The following is a 14542-nucleotide window of genomic DNA, read 5'->3' on the forward strand; positions in this document are numbered from 1 at the left end:
TTTAGAGGGAAGTAGAGGAGAGAAGCCTTGTGTTTAGAGGGAAGTAGAGTGATGGACTAAGGAGAGAGAAGCCTTGTGTTTAGAAGGAAGTAGAGCGATGGAGTGAGGAGAGAGATAGAGAGAGAGAGAGAGAGAGAGAGAGAGAGAGAGAGAGAGAGAGAGAGAAAGAGATATGCAGATTGAAACAGAGAGAAGAGAGAAATGTTTCAAAACATGTTAAGACTTGTCAGAAGCCTGGACGGTATGCTAATCCTATTTAGGTCAAAGTTAAAGAATGTTCAGCTCTTGTATTCTGCTCTTTGGGTCTGTTTGTCTGATGTCAAATGGAAGTATTGAGTGCTCTAGTCTGCTGTGTGTGTTATTGGGTTGTAGTCTGCACTGTCTGCGTGCAGCCTTGGTTGCTATGTATGATTGGTGTGGTCTAGTTGTAGTTTTCAGTACTCTGGTCTGTGTCTGATTAGTGTGGTCTAGTTGTAGTTTTCAGTACTCTGGTCTGTGTCTGATTAGTGTGGTCTAGTTGTAGTTTTCAGTACTCTGGTCTGTGTCTGATTAGTGTGGTCTAGTTGTAGTTTTCAGTACTCTGGTCTGTGTCTGATTAGTGTGGTCTAGTTGTAGTTTTCAGTACTCTGGTCTGTGTCTGATTAGTGTGGTCTAGTTGTAGTTTTCAGTACTCTGGTCTGTGTCTGATTGGTGTGGTCTAGTTGTAGTTTTCAGTACTCTGGTCTGTGTCTGATTGGTGTGGTCTAGTTGTAGTTTACTTTTTTCTTTCTTTCTTTTGCATAATGAGTGTAGCACAATTATTTAGTGTACATGATTTACATATACTGTTGTGTGTGCAGTTGGACTGGTGTGTTCTGGTTGTAGTTTTCAGTGCTCTGCGTTTGACTGGTGTGGTCTGGTTGTAGTTTTCAGCGCTCTAGGTGTCCTGGGATCCGCAGTGACGTTCTCAGCGGGGCTGAGCCATGTGACGGGGGCATTGGCCTCAGGGGAAGGGGAGGAGCTACAGAGCTCTCTGGGCGATGAGGAGGAACTGGATCTTGAAGAAGATCTGTCGGGAGGAACACCTACAGACGGCTCACCCCAACGTAGGACTGCGTGATAACCCCTCTCCCTTACCCCTAGATCCTACCCCAGTAGTCCCTAGTACTCCCTAGCAGACGGCTCACCCCAACGTAGGACTGCGTGATAGCCCCTCTCCCTTACCCCTAGATCCTACCCCAGTAGTCCCTAGTACTCCCTAGCAGACGGCTCACCCCAACGTAGGACTGCGTGATAGCCCCTCTCCCTTACCCCTAGATCCTACCCCAGTAGTCCCTAGTACTCCCTAGCAGACAGCCCCTAGCTCCTACCCCAGTAGTCCCTAGTACTCCCTAGCAGACAGCCCCCTACTCCCTAGCAGACAGCCCCCACCTCCCCCTCTCTCCCACCTGTCTCCCATCTGTCTTCCCCCCTCTCCCATTAGTCTCCCATCTGTCTTCCCCTCTGTCCCACCTGTCTCCATCTGTCTCCTATCTGTCTCCATCTCTCTCATCTGTCTCCACCTCTCCATCTCTCACTATCTGTCTCCATCCCTCTCCATCTCTCTCCATCTGTCTCCATCTCTCTCCCACTTGTCTCCATCTGTCTCCAGTCTGTCTCCAGTCTGTCTCCATCTGTCTCCAGTCTGTCTCCTATCTGTCTCCATCTCTCTCATCTGTCTCCTATAAGTCTCCATCTCTCTCCATCTGTCTCCACCTCTCCATCTCTCACTATCTGTCTCCATCTCTCTCCATCTGTCTTCTATCTGTCTCCCACCTCTAACTATCTGTCTCCATCCCTCTCTATCTCTCTCCATCTGTCTTCATCTGTCTCCATCTCTCTCCATCTGTCACCCATCTGTATTCCATCTGTTTCCTCCCTCTCTCCCATCTGTTTCCCATCTGTCTCCATCTCTCTCTATCTGTCTCCACCTCTCCATCTCTCACTATCTGTCTCCATGTCTCTCCATCTCTCTCCATCTGTCTCCATCTGTCTCCATCTCTCTCTATCTGTTTCCCATCTGTCTCCATCTCTTTCCATCTGTCTCCTATCTGTCTCCACCTCTCCATCTCTCACTATCTGTCTCCATGTCTCTCCATCTCTCTCCATCTCTCTCTATCTGTTTCCCATCTGTCTCTATCTGTTTCCCATCTGTCTCTATCTGTTTCCCATCTGTCTCTATCTGTTTCCCATCTGGCTCTATCTGTTTCCCATCTGTTTCCCATCTGTTTCCCATCTGTCTCCCCCTTTTCTCTCATCTATCTCTGTCTCTATCTGTTTCCCATCTGTCTCCCATCTGTCTCCATCTGTCTCTATCTGTTTCCCATCTGTTTCCCATCTGTCTCCCCCTTTTCTCTCATCTATCTCTGTCTCTATCTGTTTCCCATCTGTCTCTATCTGTTTCCCATCTGTCTCCCATCTGTTTCCCATCTGTCTCCCCCTTTTCTCTCATCTATCTCTGTCTCTATCTGTCTCCCATCTGTCTCTATCTGTCTCCCATCTGTCTCTATCTGTTTCCCATCTGTCTCCCATCTGTCTCCCATCTGTTTCCCATCTGTCTCCCCCTTTTCTCTCATCTATCTCTGTCTCTATCTGTTTCCCATCTGTCTCCCATCTGTTTCCCATCTGTCTCCCCCTTTTCTCTCATCTATCTCTGTCTCTATCTGTTTCCCATCTGTCTCCCATCTGTCTCCCATCTGTTTCCCATCTGTCTCCCCCTTTTCTCTCATCTATCTCTGTCTCTATCTGTTTCCCATCTGTCTCCCATCTGTCTCCCATCTGTTTCCCATCTGTCTCCCCCTTTTCTCTCATCTATCTCTGTCTCTATCTGTCTCCCATCTGTCTCCCATCTGTTTCCCATCTGTCTCCCCCTTTTCTCTCATCTATCTCTGTCTCTATCTGTTTCCCATCTGTCTCCCCCTTTTCTCTCATCTATCTCTGTCTCTATCTGTTTCCCATCTGTCTCTATCTGTTTCCCATCTGTTTCCCATCTGTCTCCATCTGTCTCCCCCTTTTCTCTCATCTATCTCTGTCTCTATCTGTTTCCCATCTGTCTCCCATCTGTCTCCATCTGTCTCCCCCTTTTCTCTCATCTATCTCTGTCTCTATCTGTTTCCCATCTGTCTCCCCCTTTTCTCTCATCTATCTCTGTCTCTAATAATCAGAAGATGATAATAACCATCTGTTGTTTCCCAGCAGTGCTGCGTCACAGTAAGGACCAAAAAGAAAAGGGGAAAGGTCAGAAAGGACAAAGGAATAAAGGAAAGAAGAAGAAGAAGACAAAAAACTCCACAGCCTTCAACCCTGAACACACGTCGTCGGGACACACGTCGTCGGGACACACGTCGTCGGGACACACGTCGTCGGGACACACGTCATCGGGACACACGTCATCGGGACACACGTCATCGGGACACACGTCATCAGGACACACGTCGGAGTTCCCGGCCGGACACACACACCAGACGTCAGGGCGTGTCACAGAGGACCCTTGTAGCTCTTCCCACAAGGGCTACTGTATCCATGGACTCTGCAAGTACATGGCAGACCTGAGAGAGCCAGTGTGCATGTGAGTACAACACAGGCGTGTGTGCGTGTGCGTGTGGGTGGATGGATGATGGATAGAATGAAGGATAGATTGACTGACTGACTGACTGACTGACTATCTGACTGACATACTTTTTCATTGATTGACTGATTTAATGAATCGGTTGACCATCTGTCCCCCCTGCAGGTGTAATAAAGGTTATGACGGCGAGCGCTGTGGGATCCTGCTCCTGCCTACGACGAACAAGGAAGACAGCGGCAGAGCTGAGGTGGTTCAGACTGTCCTGGTCGTCATAGCTGTGGTCCTCTCCAGCGTCAGCTGCCTCGCCATACTGCTCATGGCCTGCACACAGTGAGTATCAAGTCTCAACGTTTAATGTCAGTGTGTAGAGTCCTGTTAGAGTCCTGTCAGTGTGTAGAGTCCTGTTAGAGTCCTGTCAGTGTGTAGAGTCCTGTTAGAGTCCTGTCAGTGTGTAGAGTCCTGTCAGAGTGTAGAGTCCTGTTAGAGTCCTCTCAGTGTGTAGAGTCCTGTTAGAGTCCTGTTAGAGTTCTGTCAGTGTGTAGAGTCCTGTTAGAGTCCTGTCAGTGTGTAGAGTCCTGTTAGAGTCCTCTCAGTGTGTAGAGTCCTGTTAGAGTCCTGTTAGAGTCCTGTCAGTGTGTAGAGTCCTGTTAGAGTCCTGTTAGAGTCCTCTCAGTGTGTAGAGTCCTGTTAGAGTCCTGTTAGAGTCCTGTCAGTGTGTAGAGTCCTGTCAGTGTGTAGAGTCCTGTCAGAGTCCTGTCAGTGTGTAGAGTCCTGTGAGTGTGTAGCGTCCTGTGAGTGTGTAGAGTCCTATCAGAGTGTGTAGAGTCCTGTCAGAGCGTGTAGCGTCCTGTGAGTGTGTAGAGTCCTGTCAGTGTGTAGAGTCCTGTCAGTGTGTAGAGTCCTGTCAGAGTGTGTAGAGTCCTGTCAGTGTGTAGAGTCCTGTGAGTGTGTAGAGTCCTGTCAGAGTGTGTAGAGTCCTGTCAGTGTGTAGAGTCCTGTGAGTGTGTAGAGTCCTGTCAGAGTGTGTAGAGTCCTGTCAGAGTGTGTAGAGTCCTGTTAGAGTGTGTAGAGTCCTGTCAGTGTGTAGAGTCCTGTGAGTGTGTAGAGTCCTGTGAGTGTGTAGAGTCCTGTCAGAGTGTGTAGAGTCCTGTCAGTGTGTAGAGTCCTGTGAGTGTGCATTTCGCTAGCTATTTAGCAGTCTCGTGGCTTGAGGATAGAAACCAGTTCAGTTTTGTTGTGTTACAGCCTGAATTTAAAATGGACTAAATTGAGATTTTGTGTCACTGGCCTAAACACAATACCCCATCATGTCCAAGTGGAATTACATTTTTAGAAATGTTTACAAGTTAATTACAAATTAAAAGCTGAAATGTCTTTAGTCAATAGGTATTCAACCTCTTTGTTATGGCAAACCTAAAGAAGTTCTGGAGTAAAAATATGCTTAACAAGTCACATAATAAGTTACATGGAATCACTCTGTGTGTAATAATAGTGTTTAACATGATTTATGAATGACTACCTCCCGGGTGGCGCAGTGGTCTAGGGCACTGCATCGCAGTGCTAGCTGCGCCACCAGAGTCTCTGGGTTCGTGCCCAGGCTCTGTCGCAGCCGGCCGCAACCGGGAGGTCCGTGGGACAACGCACAATTGGCATAGCGTCGTCCGGGTTAGGGAGGGTTTGTTCGGTAGGGATATCCTTGTCTCAGTATGTAAAAATGTAATAAAATGTATGCAATCTACTGTAAGTCGCTCTGGATAAGAGCGTCTGCTAAATGACTAAAATGTACCTCATCTCTGTACCCCACACATACAATTATCTGTAAGGTCCCTCAGTCAAGCAGCAAAAAAGCAGACATTGAATATCCCTTTGAACATGTTGAAATTATTAATTACACTTTGGATGGTGTATCAAAAAACCCAGTCACTATAAAGATACAGGCGTACTTCCTAACTCAGTTGCCGGAGAGGAAGGAAACCGCTCAGGGATTTCACCATGAGGCCAATGGTGACTTTAAGTTACAGAGTTTAATGGCTGTGATAGGAAAATATTTAGGATGGATCAACAACATTGTAGTTACTCCACAATACTAACCTAAATGACAGAGTAAAAAGAAGGAAGTCCTGTACAGAATAAAAAACATTCCAAAACATGCATCCTGTTTACAACAAGGTAATAAGGTAGAACTGCAGATAATGTAACAAAGAAAGGAACTTTATGTCCTGAATACAAAGCGTTATGTTTGGAGCAAATCCAACACATCCCTGAGTACCACTCTTCATATGTTCAAGCATGGTGGTGGCTGCATCATGTTATGGGTATGCTTGTCATTCGCAAGAACTAAGGAGTTTTTAAGAGTAAAAAGAAACGGACTAGAGCTAAGCGCAGGCAAAAGCCTAGAGGAAACCTGGTTCAGTCTGCTTTCCAACAGACACTGGGAGACAAATTCACCTTTCAGCAGGACAATAACCTAAAACACAAGGCCAAATATACACTGGAGTTGCTTACCAAGACGACATTGAATGTTTCTGAGTGGCTGAGTTACAGTTTTGACTTAACTCAGCTTTACAATCTATGGCAAGACTTGAAAATGGCTGTCTAGCAATGATCAACAACCAACTTGACAGAGCTTGAATTTTGTAAAGAATAATGTGCACATATTGTACAATCCAGGTGTGTAAAGCTCTTAGAGACTTACCCAGAAAGACTCACAGCTGTAATCGCTGCCAAAGGTGATTCTAACCTCAGGGGTGTGAATACTTATGTCACGGTGGTATTTCTGTATTTCATTTTAAATACATTTGCACACATTTCTTAAAAAAAACATGTTTTTCACTTTGGCATTATGGGTTATTGTGTGTAGTTGGGTGAGAATATATATATATATTTGATCCATTTTGAATTCAGGCTGTAACACAACAAAATATAGAATAAGTCAAGGTTGTATGAATACTTTCTTGAAGGCACTTTATATCATCCACCATGTTGTTACCTGAGACTAATTAGTGTGACGATGCTGCTAACAACATGAGTAATAGCAGAGCTATACACAGTACATACAGTACCTCTGTCTGAATGGATTTTCCATTAACTGGGTCGTGCTAGAATACCAGACTTCCATCTGTCAGTCCCAGAAATGTGTAGGATCCATAACAGGTTTTACACACCGTAGATCCTGGTCGAATGTGTAGGATCTATAACAGGTCTTACACACCGTAGATCCTGGTCGAATGTGTAGGATCTATAACAGGTCTTACACACCGTAGATCCTGGTCGAATGTGTAGGATCCATAACAGGTTTTACACACCGTAGATCCTGGTAGAATGTGTAGGATCTATAACAGGTCTTACACACCGTAGATCCTGGTCGAATGTGTAGGATCTATAACAGGTCTTACACACCGTAGATCCTGGTAGAATGTGTAGGATCTATAACAGGTCTTACACACCGTAGATCCTGGTCGAATGTGTAGGATCTATAACAGGTCTTACACACCGTAGATCCTGGTAGAATGTGTAGGATCCATAACAGGTCTTACACAGCGTAGATCCTGGTTGAATGTGTAGGATCCATAACAGGTCTTACACAGCGTAGATCCTGGTTGAATGTGTATCAGGTGACCAAGTTGCTACTGTCTTTCTGAGCCATAAAAGTACTGTAGCACCAGGTCCAGAGGTGTTGGCTGTTCTGGGTCAGCACCAGGTCCAGATATGTTGGCTGTTCTGGGTCGGCACCAGGTCCAGATGTGTTGGCTGTTCTGGGTCGGCACCAGGTCCAGATATGTTGGCTGTTCTGGGTCAGCACCAGGTCCAGATATGTTGGCTGTTCTGGGTCGGCACCAGGTCCAGATGTGTTGGCTGTTCTGGGTCGGCACCAGGTCCAGATGTGTTGGCTGTTCTGGGTCGGCACCAGGTCCAGATATGTTGGCTGTTCTGGGTCGGCACCAGGTCCAGATGTGTTGGCTGTTCTGGGTCAGCACCAGGTCCAGATGTGTTGGCTGTTCTGGGTCAGCACCAGGTCCAGATATGTTGGCTGTTCTGGGTCGGCACCAGGTCCAGATGTGTTGGCTGTTCTGGGTCGGCACCAGGTCCAGATGTGTTGGCTGTTCTGGGTCGGCACCAGGTCCAGATGTCTTGGCTATTCTGGGTCAGCACCAGGTCCAGATATGTTAGCTGTTCTGGGTCGGCACCAGGTCCAGATGTCTTGGCTATTCTGGGTCAGCACCAGGTCCAGATATGTTACCTGTTCTGGGTCAGCACCAGGTCCAGATGTGTTGGCTGTACTGGGTCAGTGGTATTGACGGTGATTCTTGTGTACGTTGTGGATTGTGAGTTCGGGCCCCAGTCGGGACTGAATTTACACTCTGTCACAGACGCTAGGAGTTAACTAACATCTCTCTCTGGTCTGTTATCAGTTACAGAACTCATAAGAACTTTCTGGCTACCTATCTTGGCTCTGGCAGTGAGAAGCAACAGCTACAGAAAACCACACCCTGTGACATCACGGTGTGACCATCAGCAGGTAAGATATAACCCCCCCCCCCCACCCCACACACACACACACACACACACACACACACACACACACACACACACACACACACACACACACACACACACACACACACACACACACACACACACACACTCTCTCAAACATTCTCGCACACTCTTGCACAATGAAATCATAGCCTAAAGCAAAGCATTGTGGCCCTGCAGCATTCTCCCCAATACCTGTCTGTCAATTACATGAATTACAGGCTTCGCTCCAAAGGATTGCCTTCTTGCCTTGCTCTAGGCTGACCTCTGGTCTCTGACCTCTGACCTCTGGTCTCTGGACTCTGACCTCTGGTCTCTGGACTCTGGACTCTGGCCTCTGGTCTCTGACCTCTGGTCTCTGGACTCTGACCTCTGGTCTCTGGACTCTGGTCTCTGACCTCTGGTCTCTGGTCTCTGGTCTCTGGTCTCTGATCTCTGGTCTCTGGTCTCTGGTCTCTGGTTTCTGACCTCTGACCTCTGGTCTCGTGCCCCCTGTTTTTTCCCCCGTGTGTGATCTTTATTACTGGAAATTGAACAGCTGAATAATGACCCTTCTCTTGCTTCTCTTAGAGAACTGAAAGGTCTGGAACCATGAGAACCGGGACAACCGGAGGAGAAACCGGTGCCGGCTCCTACCCAGCGGAGTGATCTACTGAACACACTCTACAACGCCAGACAGTAGAATTTTCTGTAGGAGAACCAGCATAGAACCTCCTTGAAGAACCAGCATAGAACCGCCTTGAAGAACCAGCATAGAACCGCCTTGTTATTATAATTTATTGGATTATTTATTGGTGACAGAGTGTTGTTTTATTAGATATGATTGGACTGCGATGTTGAGCATCATGCTACCGTTGCTTTATTGTTTATTTATTAACCATGCTGTTCCTAGGTCAGATCTACTGTACTGGACATGGATGGAATCTATCTGTTCACGAATAAAGTCCCTCTCTGTTAAGAAAAGTGTGTGTACTCAGCCTGGACTGTGTGTTTCCATTCCCCAATCTGATCGTGTCCCATACCCCAGCCATGTGCTCATACAAACACAGCAGTCCTGTACCCAAACACAGACACACAGTGAAGAGCAGAGAGAGAGGAGGACCAGAATAACTTTGACAGAGGCCCTCAGCACTCTCTATCTCTCTCTCTCTCCATAATAATACATGGGATTTTGTCTTTTATTTAAGTAGGCAAGTCAGTTATTCAGCGGCAGAACGACAGATTTGTACATTGTCAGCTCGGGGATTCAAACTTGCAACCTTTCGGTTAGTAGCCCAACACTCTAACCACTAGGCTAGCAGAGAGTGTAAAGCTGTAAGAGAGTGTAACCACTGTAAAGCAGAGAGTATAAAACAAAAACAAGAATCTCTTTCTCTATTTGTGATGTGACAAAGGGATGAAATGCATTATGACATCACCGAGATATGACTTCACAATGGAACGGAACACTTCAAAGCATTCCGATAGGTTCCAACAAACCCTAGAATGAAACAAAGAATTCATATCCAAGTTCTCAGAAATTCTTCAGGGAGTAAATCTGTTAAACAGTGACATTAGTTATTTGAAAAGATTGGAACTATCAAACGAAACAAAGATGCACAGAAAATTAGAAAAGTAGGTAACTTTCCATACTCTTTCATTACATAATAATCTTTATCTCATTCTGGAGCCAACCTAAACTATGGAAGGTGAAATGATAGAGATTAAAGCATCAAGATATTTCTACGGTTCATATACTCAGTTAATTTATAATGTCATCATCTGCTAGGAGGTCTAATACTAAGTTCATACACAGACAAAATAGAATAAAACCAGACGGTTTGATATGGGGTCAATCTCTCTCTCTCTCTCCCTCTTCCCACCCCTCTTGCCTCTATTTTTCCATTCTCTCTCTCTCCCGGTAGAGATTGGACGTCTATCCATGTCCTGAGGACGTAGGGAAATGCCTTCAAAACCCGGGCACCAGGGGCAACAGTGAGCACTATTGCCATCAAGAAAGGGTTGTGTTTTGCGTAGTCCCATGGCTCTGGATCAGAATGTTGAGGGTTCGATCCTAGGACACTCGTTTTCATTTCTGGGGGGTTTTAACCCTATGAATTTGACGTATGGAGAAACGAAAAATAAACGTCTAATTATGCAGCGAGACTGTGAGAGCATGTTGCTCTCTTTCTTTCTCTTGTTCCCGCTGTACCTGCTCACACCCAGACCTCTCTGTTGCCATGGTGCAGAGTTGTTTGGAATGGCAGAATAACGTCCATTACAGATGGTCTGAATGAGTTCAACTAGCTGTTTGTGTGTTTGCACTGGGAGAGGGGGAGTGGCTGGGCTTTTGTGTGCTACAACAATGACCATGTGAGACGTTCTGAACACACACACACACACACACACACACACACACACACACACACACACACACACACACACACACACACACACACACACACACACACACACACACACACACACACACACACACACACACACAGAGAGATATGTAACCTAAGCGGTGCCTCTAATTACAAAGCTAATAGCAGCAGAGCTCAGAATAGACCAACACAAAGACAACAGACTAAATCACACAACATCCTAAAATAGAGTTTAAACTTATCAAACCCAGCCACTTCATTGGTGGTTTTTCACCATCTAATCATGGCATGGGGTTGTTCAATGACAGACATGTATTTGTTTAAAATCTATCACTTGATGGTTTCATTTCAGAGAGATAAATAATCATGTTTTTCTGCTAAATGCTAAATATCCTCCTCACTCTCAGATAAATCAGTAGTACTGCTAGGTTTTACACAGTAATAATATATATCCTCCTCCCTCTCAGATAAATCCGTAGTACTGCTAGGTTTTAGACAGTAATAATATATATCCTCCTCCCTCTCAGATAAATCAGTAGTACTGCTAGGTTTTAGACAGTAATAATATATATCCTCCCCCCTCTCAGATAAATCAGTAGTACTGCTAGGTTTTACACAGTAATAATATATATCCTCCTCCCTCTCAGATAAATCAGTAGTACTGCTAGGTTTTACACAGTAATAATATATATCCTCCTTCCTCTCAGATAAATCAGTAGTACTGCTAGGTTTTACACAGTCTAATGTAACAAATAACAAAACATTTTTTTTAAAGAACTGTAGAAATTATACAAAGAACTGTACAAATTATACAAATTATACAAAGAACTGTACAAATTATACAAAGAACTGTACAAATTATACAAAGAACTGTACAAATTATACAAATTATACAAAGAACTGTACAAATTATACAAAGAACTGTACAAATGATACAAATTATACAAAGAACTGTACAAATTATAAAAAGAACTGTACAAATTATACAAAATGTTGTAAAAAATGTAACTTCATACAGTAACACAAGATCTGTGTGTAAAACATTTGACATTTTAGTCATTTAGCAGGGACTCTTATCCACAACGACTTACAGTATTAGTGCATTTATCTTAAAATGAGAAACGTAAATGTCTTGAGTCAATAAGTATTCAACCACATTGTTACGGCAAGGCACATTTGTGGCCTGCTGGAGGTCATTTTGCAGGGCTCTGGCAGTGCACCTCCTTGCACAAAGGCGGAGGTAGCGGTCCTGCTGCTGGGTTGTTGCCCTCCTACGGCCTCCTCCACGTCTCCTGATGTACTGGCCTGTCTCCTGGTAGCGCCTCCATGCTCTGGACACTACGCTGACAGACACAGCAAACCTTTTTGCCACAGCTCGCATTGATGTGCCATCCTGGATGAATTGCACTACCTGAGCCACTTGTGTGGGTTGTAGACTCCGTCTCATGCTACGACTAGAGTGAGAGCACCGCCAGCATTCAAAAGTGACCAAAACATCAGCCAGGAAGCATAGGAACTGAGAAGTTGTTTGTGGTCACCACCTGCAGAATCACTCCTTTTTTGGGGGTGTCTTGCTAATTGCCTATAATTTCCACCTTTTGTCTATTCCATTTGCACAACAGCATGTGAAATTTATTGTCAATCAGTGTTGCTTCCTAAGTGGACAGTTTGATTTCATAGAAGTGTGATTGACTTGGAGTTACATTGTGTTGTTTATGTGTTCCCTTTATTTTTTTGAGCAGTGTATATATATATACAGTATACAGTATACAGTTGAAGTCGGAAGTTTACATACAACTTAGCCATATACATTTAAACTCAGTTTATCACAATTCCTGACATTTAACCCAAGGAATGTAAAAAAAAATTGGGCCCATTCCTCCTGACAGAGCTGGTGTAACTGAATCAGGTTTGTAGGCCTCCTTGCTTGCACATGCTTTTTCAGTTCTGCCCACAAATTTTCTATAGGATTGAGGTGAGGGCTTTGTGATGGCCACTCCAATACCTTGCCTTTGTTGTCCTTAAGCCATTTTGCCACAACTTTGGAAGCATGCTTGGGGTCATTGTTCATTTGGAAGACTGATGTCTTGAAATGTTGAAATGTTGCTTCAATATATCCACATAATTTTCCTGCCTCATGATGCCATCCATTTTGTGAAGTGCACCAGTCCCTCCTGCAGCAAAGCACCCCCACAACATGATGCTGCCACCCCCGTGCTTCACGGTTGGGATGGTGTTCTTCGGCTTGCAATCCTCCCCCTTTTTCCTCCAAACATAATGATGGTCATTATGGCCAAACAGTTCTATTTTTGTTTCATTAGACCAGAGGACATTTCTCCAAAAAGTACGATCTTTGTCCCCATGTGCAGTTGCAAACCGTAGTCTGGCTTTTTTATGGCGGTTTTGGAGCAGTGGCTTCTTCCTTGCCGAGCGACCTTTCAGGTTATGTCGATATAGGACTCATTTTACTGTGGATATAGATATTTTTGCACCTGTTTCCTCCAGCATCTTCACAGGGTCCTTTGCTGTTGTTCTGGGATTGATTTGCACTTTCCGCACCAAAGTACGTTCATCTCTAGGAGACAGAACACGTCTCCTTCCTGAGTGGTATGACGGCTGCGTGGTTGCATGGTGTTTATACTTGCGTACTATTGTTTGTACAGATGAACGTGGTACCGTCAGGCTTTTGGAAACTGCTCTCAAGTATGAACCAGACTTGTGGAGGTCTACAATTTTTTTTCTGAGGTCTTGGCAGATTTCTTTTGATTTTCCCATGATGTCAAACAAAGAGGCACTGAGTTTGAAGGTAGGCCCTTGAAATACATCCACAGGTACACCTCCAATTGACTCAGATGTTGTCAATTAGCCTATCATAAGCTTCTAAAGCCATGACATGATTTTCTGGAATTTTCCAAGCTGTTTAAAAGCACAATCAACTTAGTGCATGTTGACTTCTGACCCACTCAAATTGTGATACAGTGAATTATAAGTGAAATAATCTGTCTGTAAACAGTTGTTGGAAAAATGACTTGTGTCATGCACAAAGTAGATGTCCTAACCGACTTGCCAAAACTATAGTTTGTTAACAAGAAATTTGTGGAGTGATTGAAAAACGAGTTTTAATGACTCCAACCTAAGTGTATGTAAACTTCCGATTTCAACTGTTCATGCGTGGAATAGAGCTAAGCACAGGTAAAATCCTAGAGGAAAACCTGGTTCAGTCTGCATTCCAACAGACACTGTGAGACAAACTCACCTTTCAGCAGGACAGTAACCTAAAACACAAGGCCAAATATACGCTGAAGTTACTTACCAAGACAACATTGAATGTTCCTAAGTGGCTTCATTACAGTTTTTGACTTAAATCAGCTTGAACATCTATGACAAGACTTGAAAATGGCTCTCTAGCAATGATCAATAACCAACTTGAGAACTTGAAGAATTTCTTTTAGAATAATGGCCAAATATTGTACAATCCAGGTGTGCAAAGCTCTTAGAGACTTACCCAGAAGGACTCACAGCTCTTAGAGACTTACCCAGAAGGACTCACAGCTCTTAGAGACTTACCCAGAAAGACTCACAGCTGTTATCGCTGCCAATGGTGATTCTAACATGTATTGATTCAGGGGGTTGAATGCCTATCTAATCAAGATACTGTATATTACAGCTTTATATTTAATTCATTTTTAAAAAGTTGAATTTTTATTCCACTTCGACAGTAGAGTATTTTGTGTAGATCCTTGAAAAAAAGATGACAACGAAATCCTTTTTAATCCCACATTGTTACAAGAAAATGTGGGGAGAAAATCAAAGGGTGTGAATACTTTCTGAAGGCCAACTGATATGGACCAGAAGCCAGACATGGAGTCTTCTTCAACGAAGAAGTCATCCTGCAATTCTGAGGATCTTAAGGGGATATATTCTCTCAAAAGTAGTTGTCACGTAGAGTATGCCAGAAGGCTAAACTGGAAAACCTAACCTCTGTCAAAATCAAAAGATGGCGGAGCCGCAAAAGTTATTCTGTGCAAAGATGTTTATTTACAAAGTGATTCCG

General features: G+C 44.4%; 1 protein-coding gene across 1 annotated transcript in view; it reads left to right on the top strand.

The window, feature by feature from the left end:
• LOC120053535 (proheparin-binding EGF-like growth factor) overlaps window positions 1-8844 on the top strand; it is a 10077-nt gene extending 1233 nt beyond the window's left edge. The window contains exons 2-7 of the mRNA XM_039000673.1: window positions 906-1085; window positions 3214-3330; window positions 3439-3586; window positions 3752-3916; window positions 7999-8105; window positions 8693-8844. Of these exons, the coding sequence (XP_038856601.1) occupies window positions 906-1085; window positions 3214-3330; window positions 3439-3586; window positions 3752-3916; window positions 7999-8095 (707 nt within the window). The 3' untranslated portion in view covers window positions 8096-8105; window positions 8693-8844. The remainder of the gene's footprint in view (window positions 1-905; window positions 1086-3213; window positions 3331-3438; window positions 3587-3751; window positions 3917-7998; window positions 8106-8692) is intronic.
• Window positions 8845-14542: the final 5698 nt, after the last annotated feature.

Source organism: Salvelinus namaycush, chromosome 1 (assembly GCF_016432855.1).
Source record: "Salvelinus namaycush isolate Seneca chromosome 1, SaNama_1.0, whole genome shotgun sequence".
Lineage (NCBI taxonomy): Eukaryota > Metazoa > Chordata > Actinopteri > Salmoniformes > Salmonidae > Salvelinus > Salvelinus namaycush.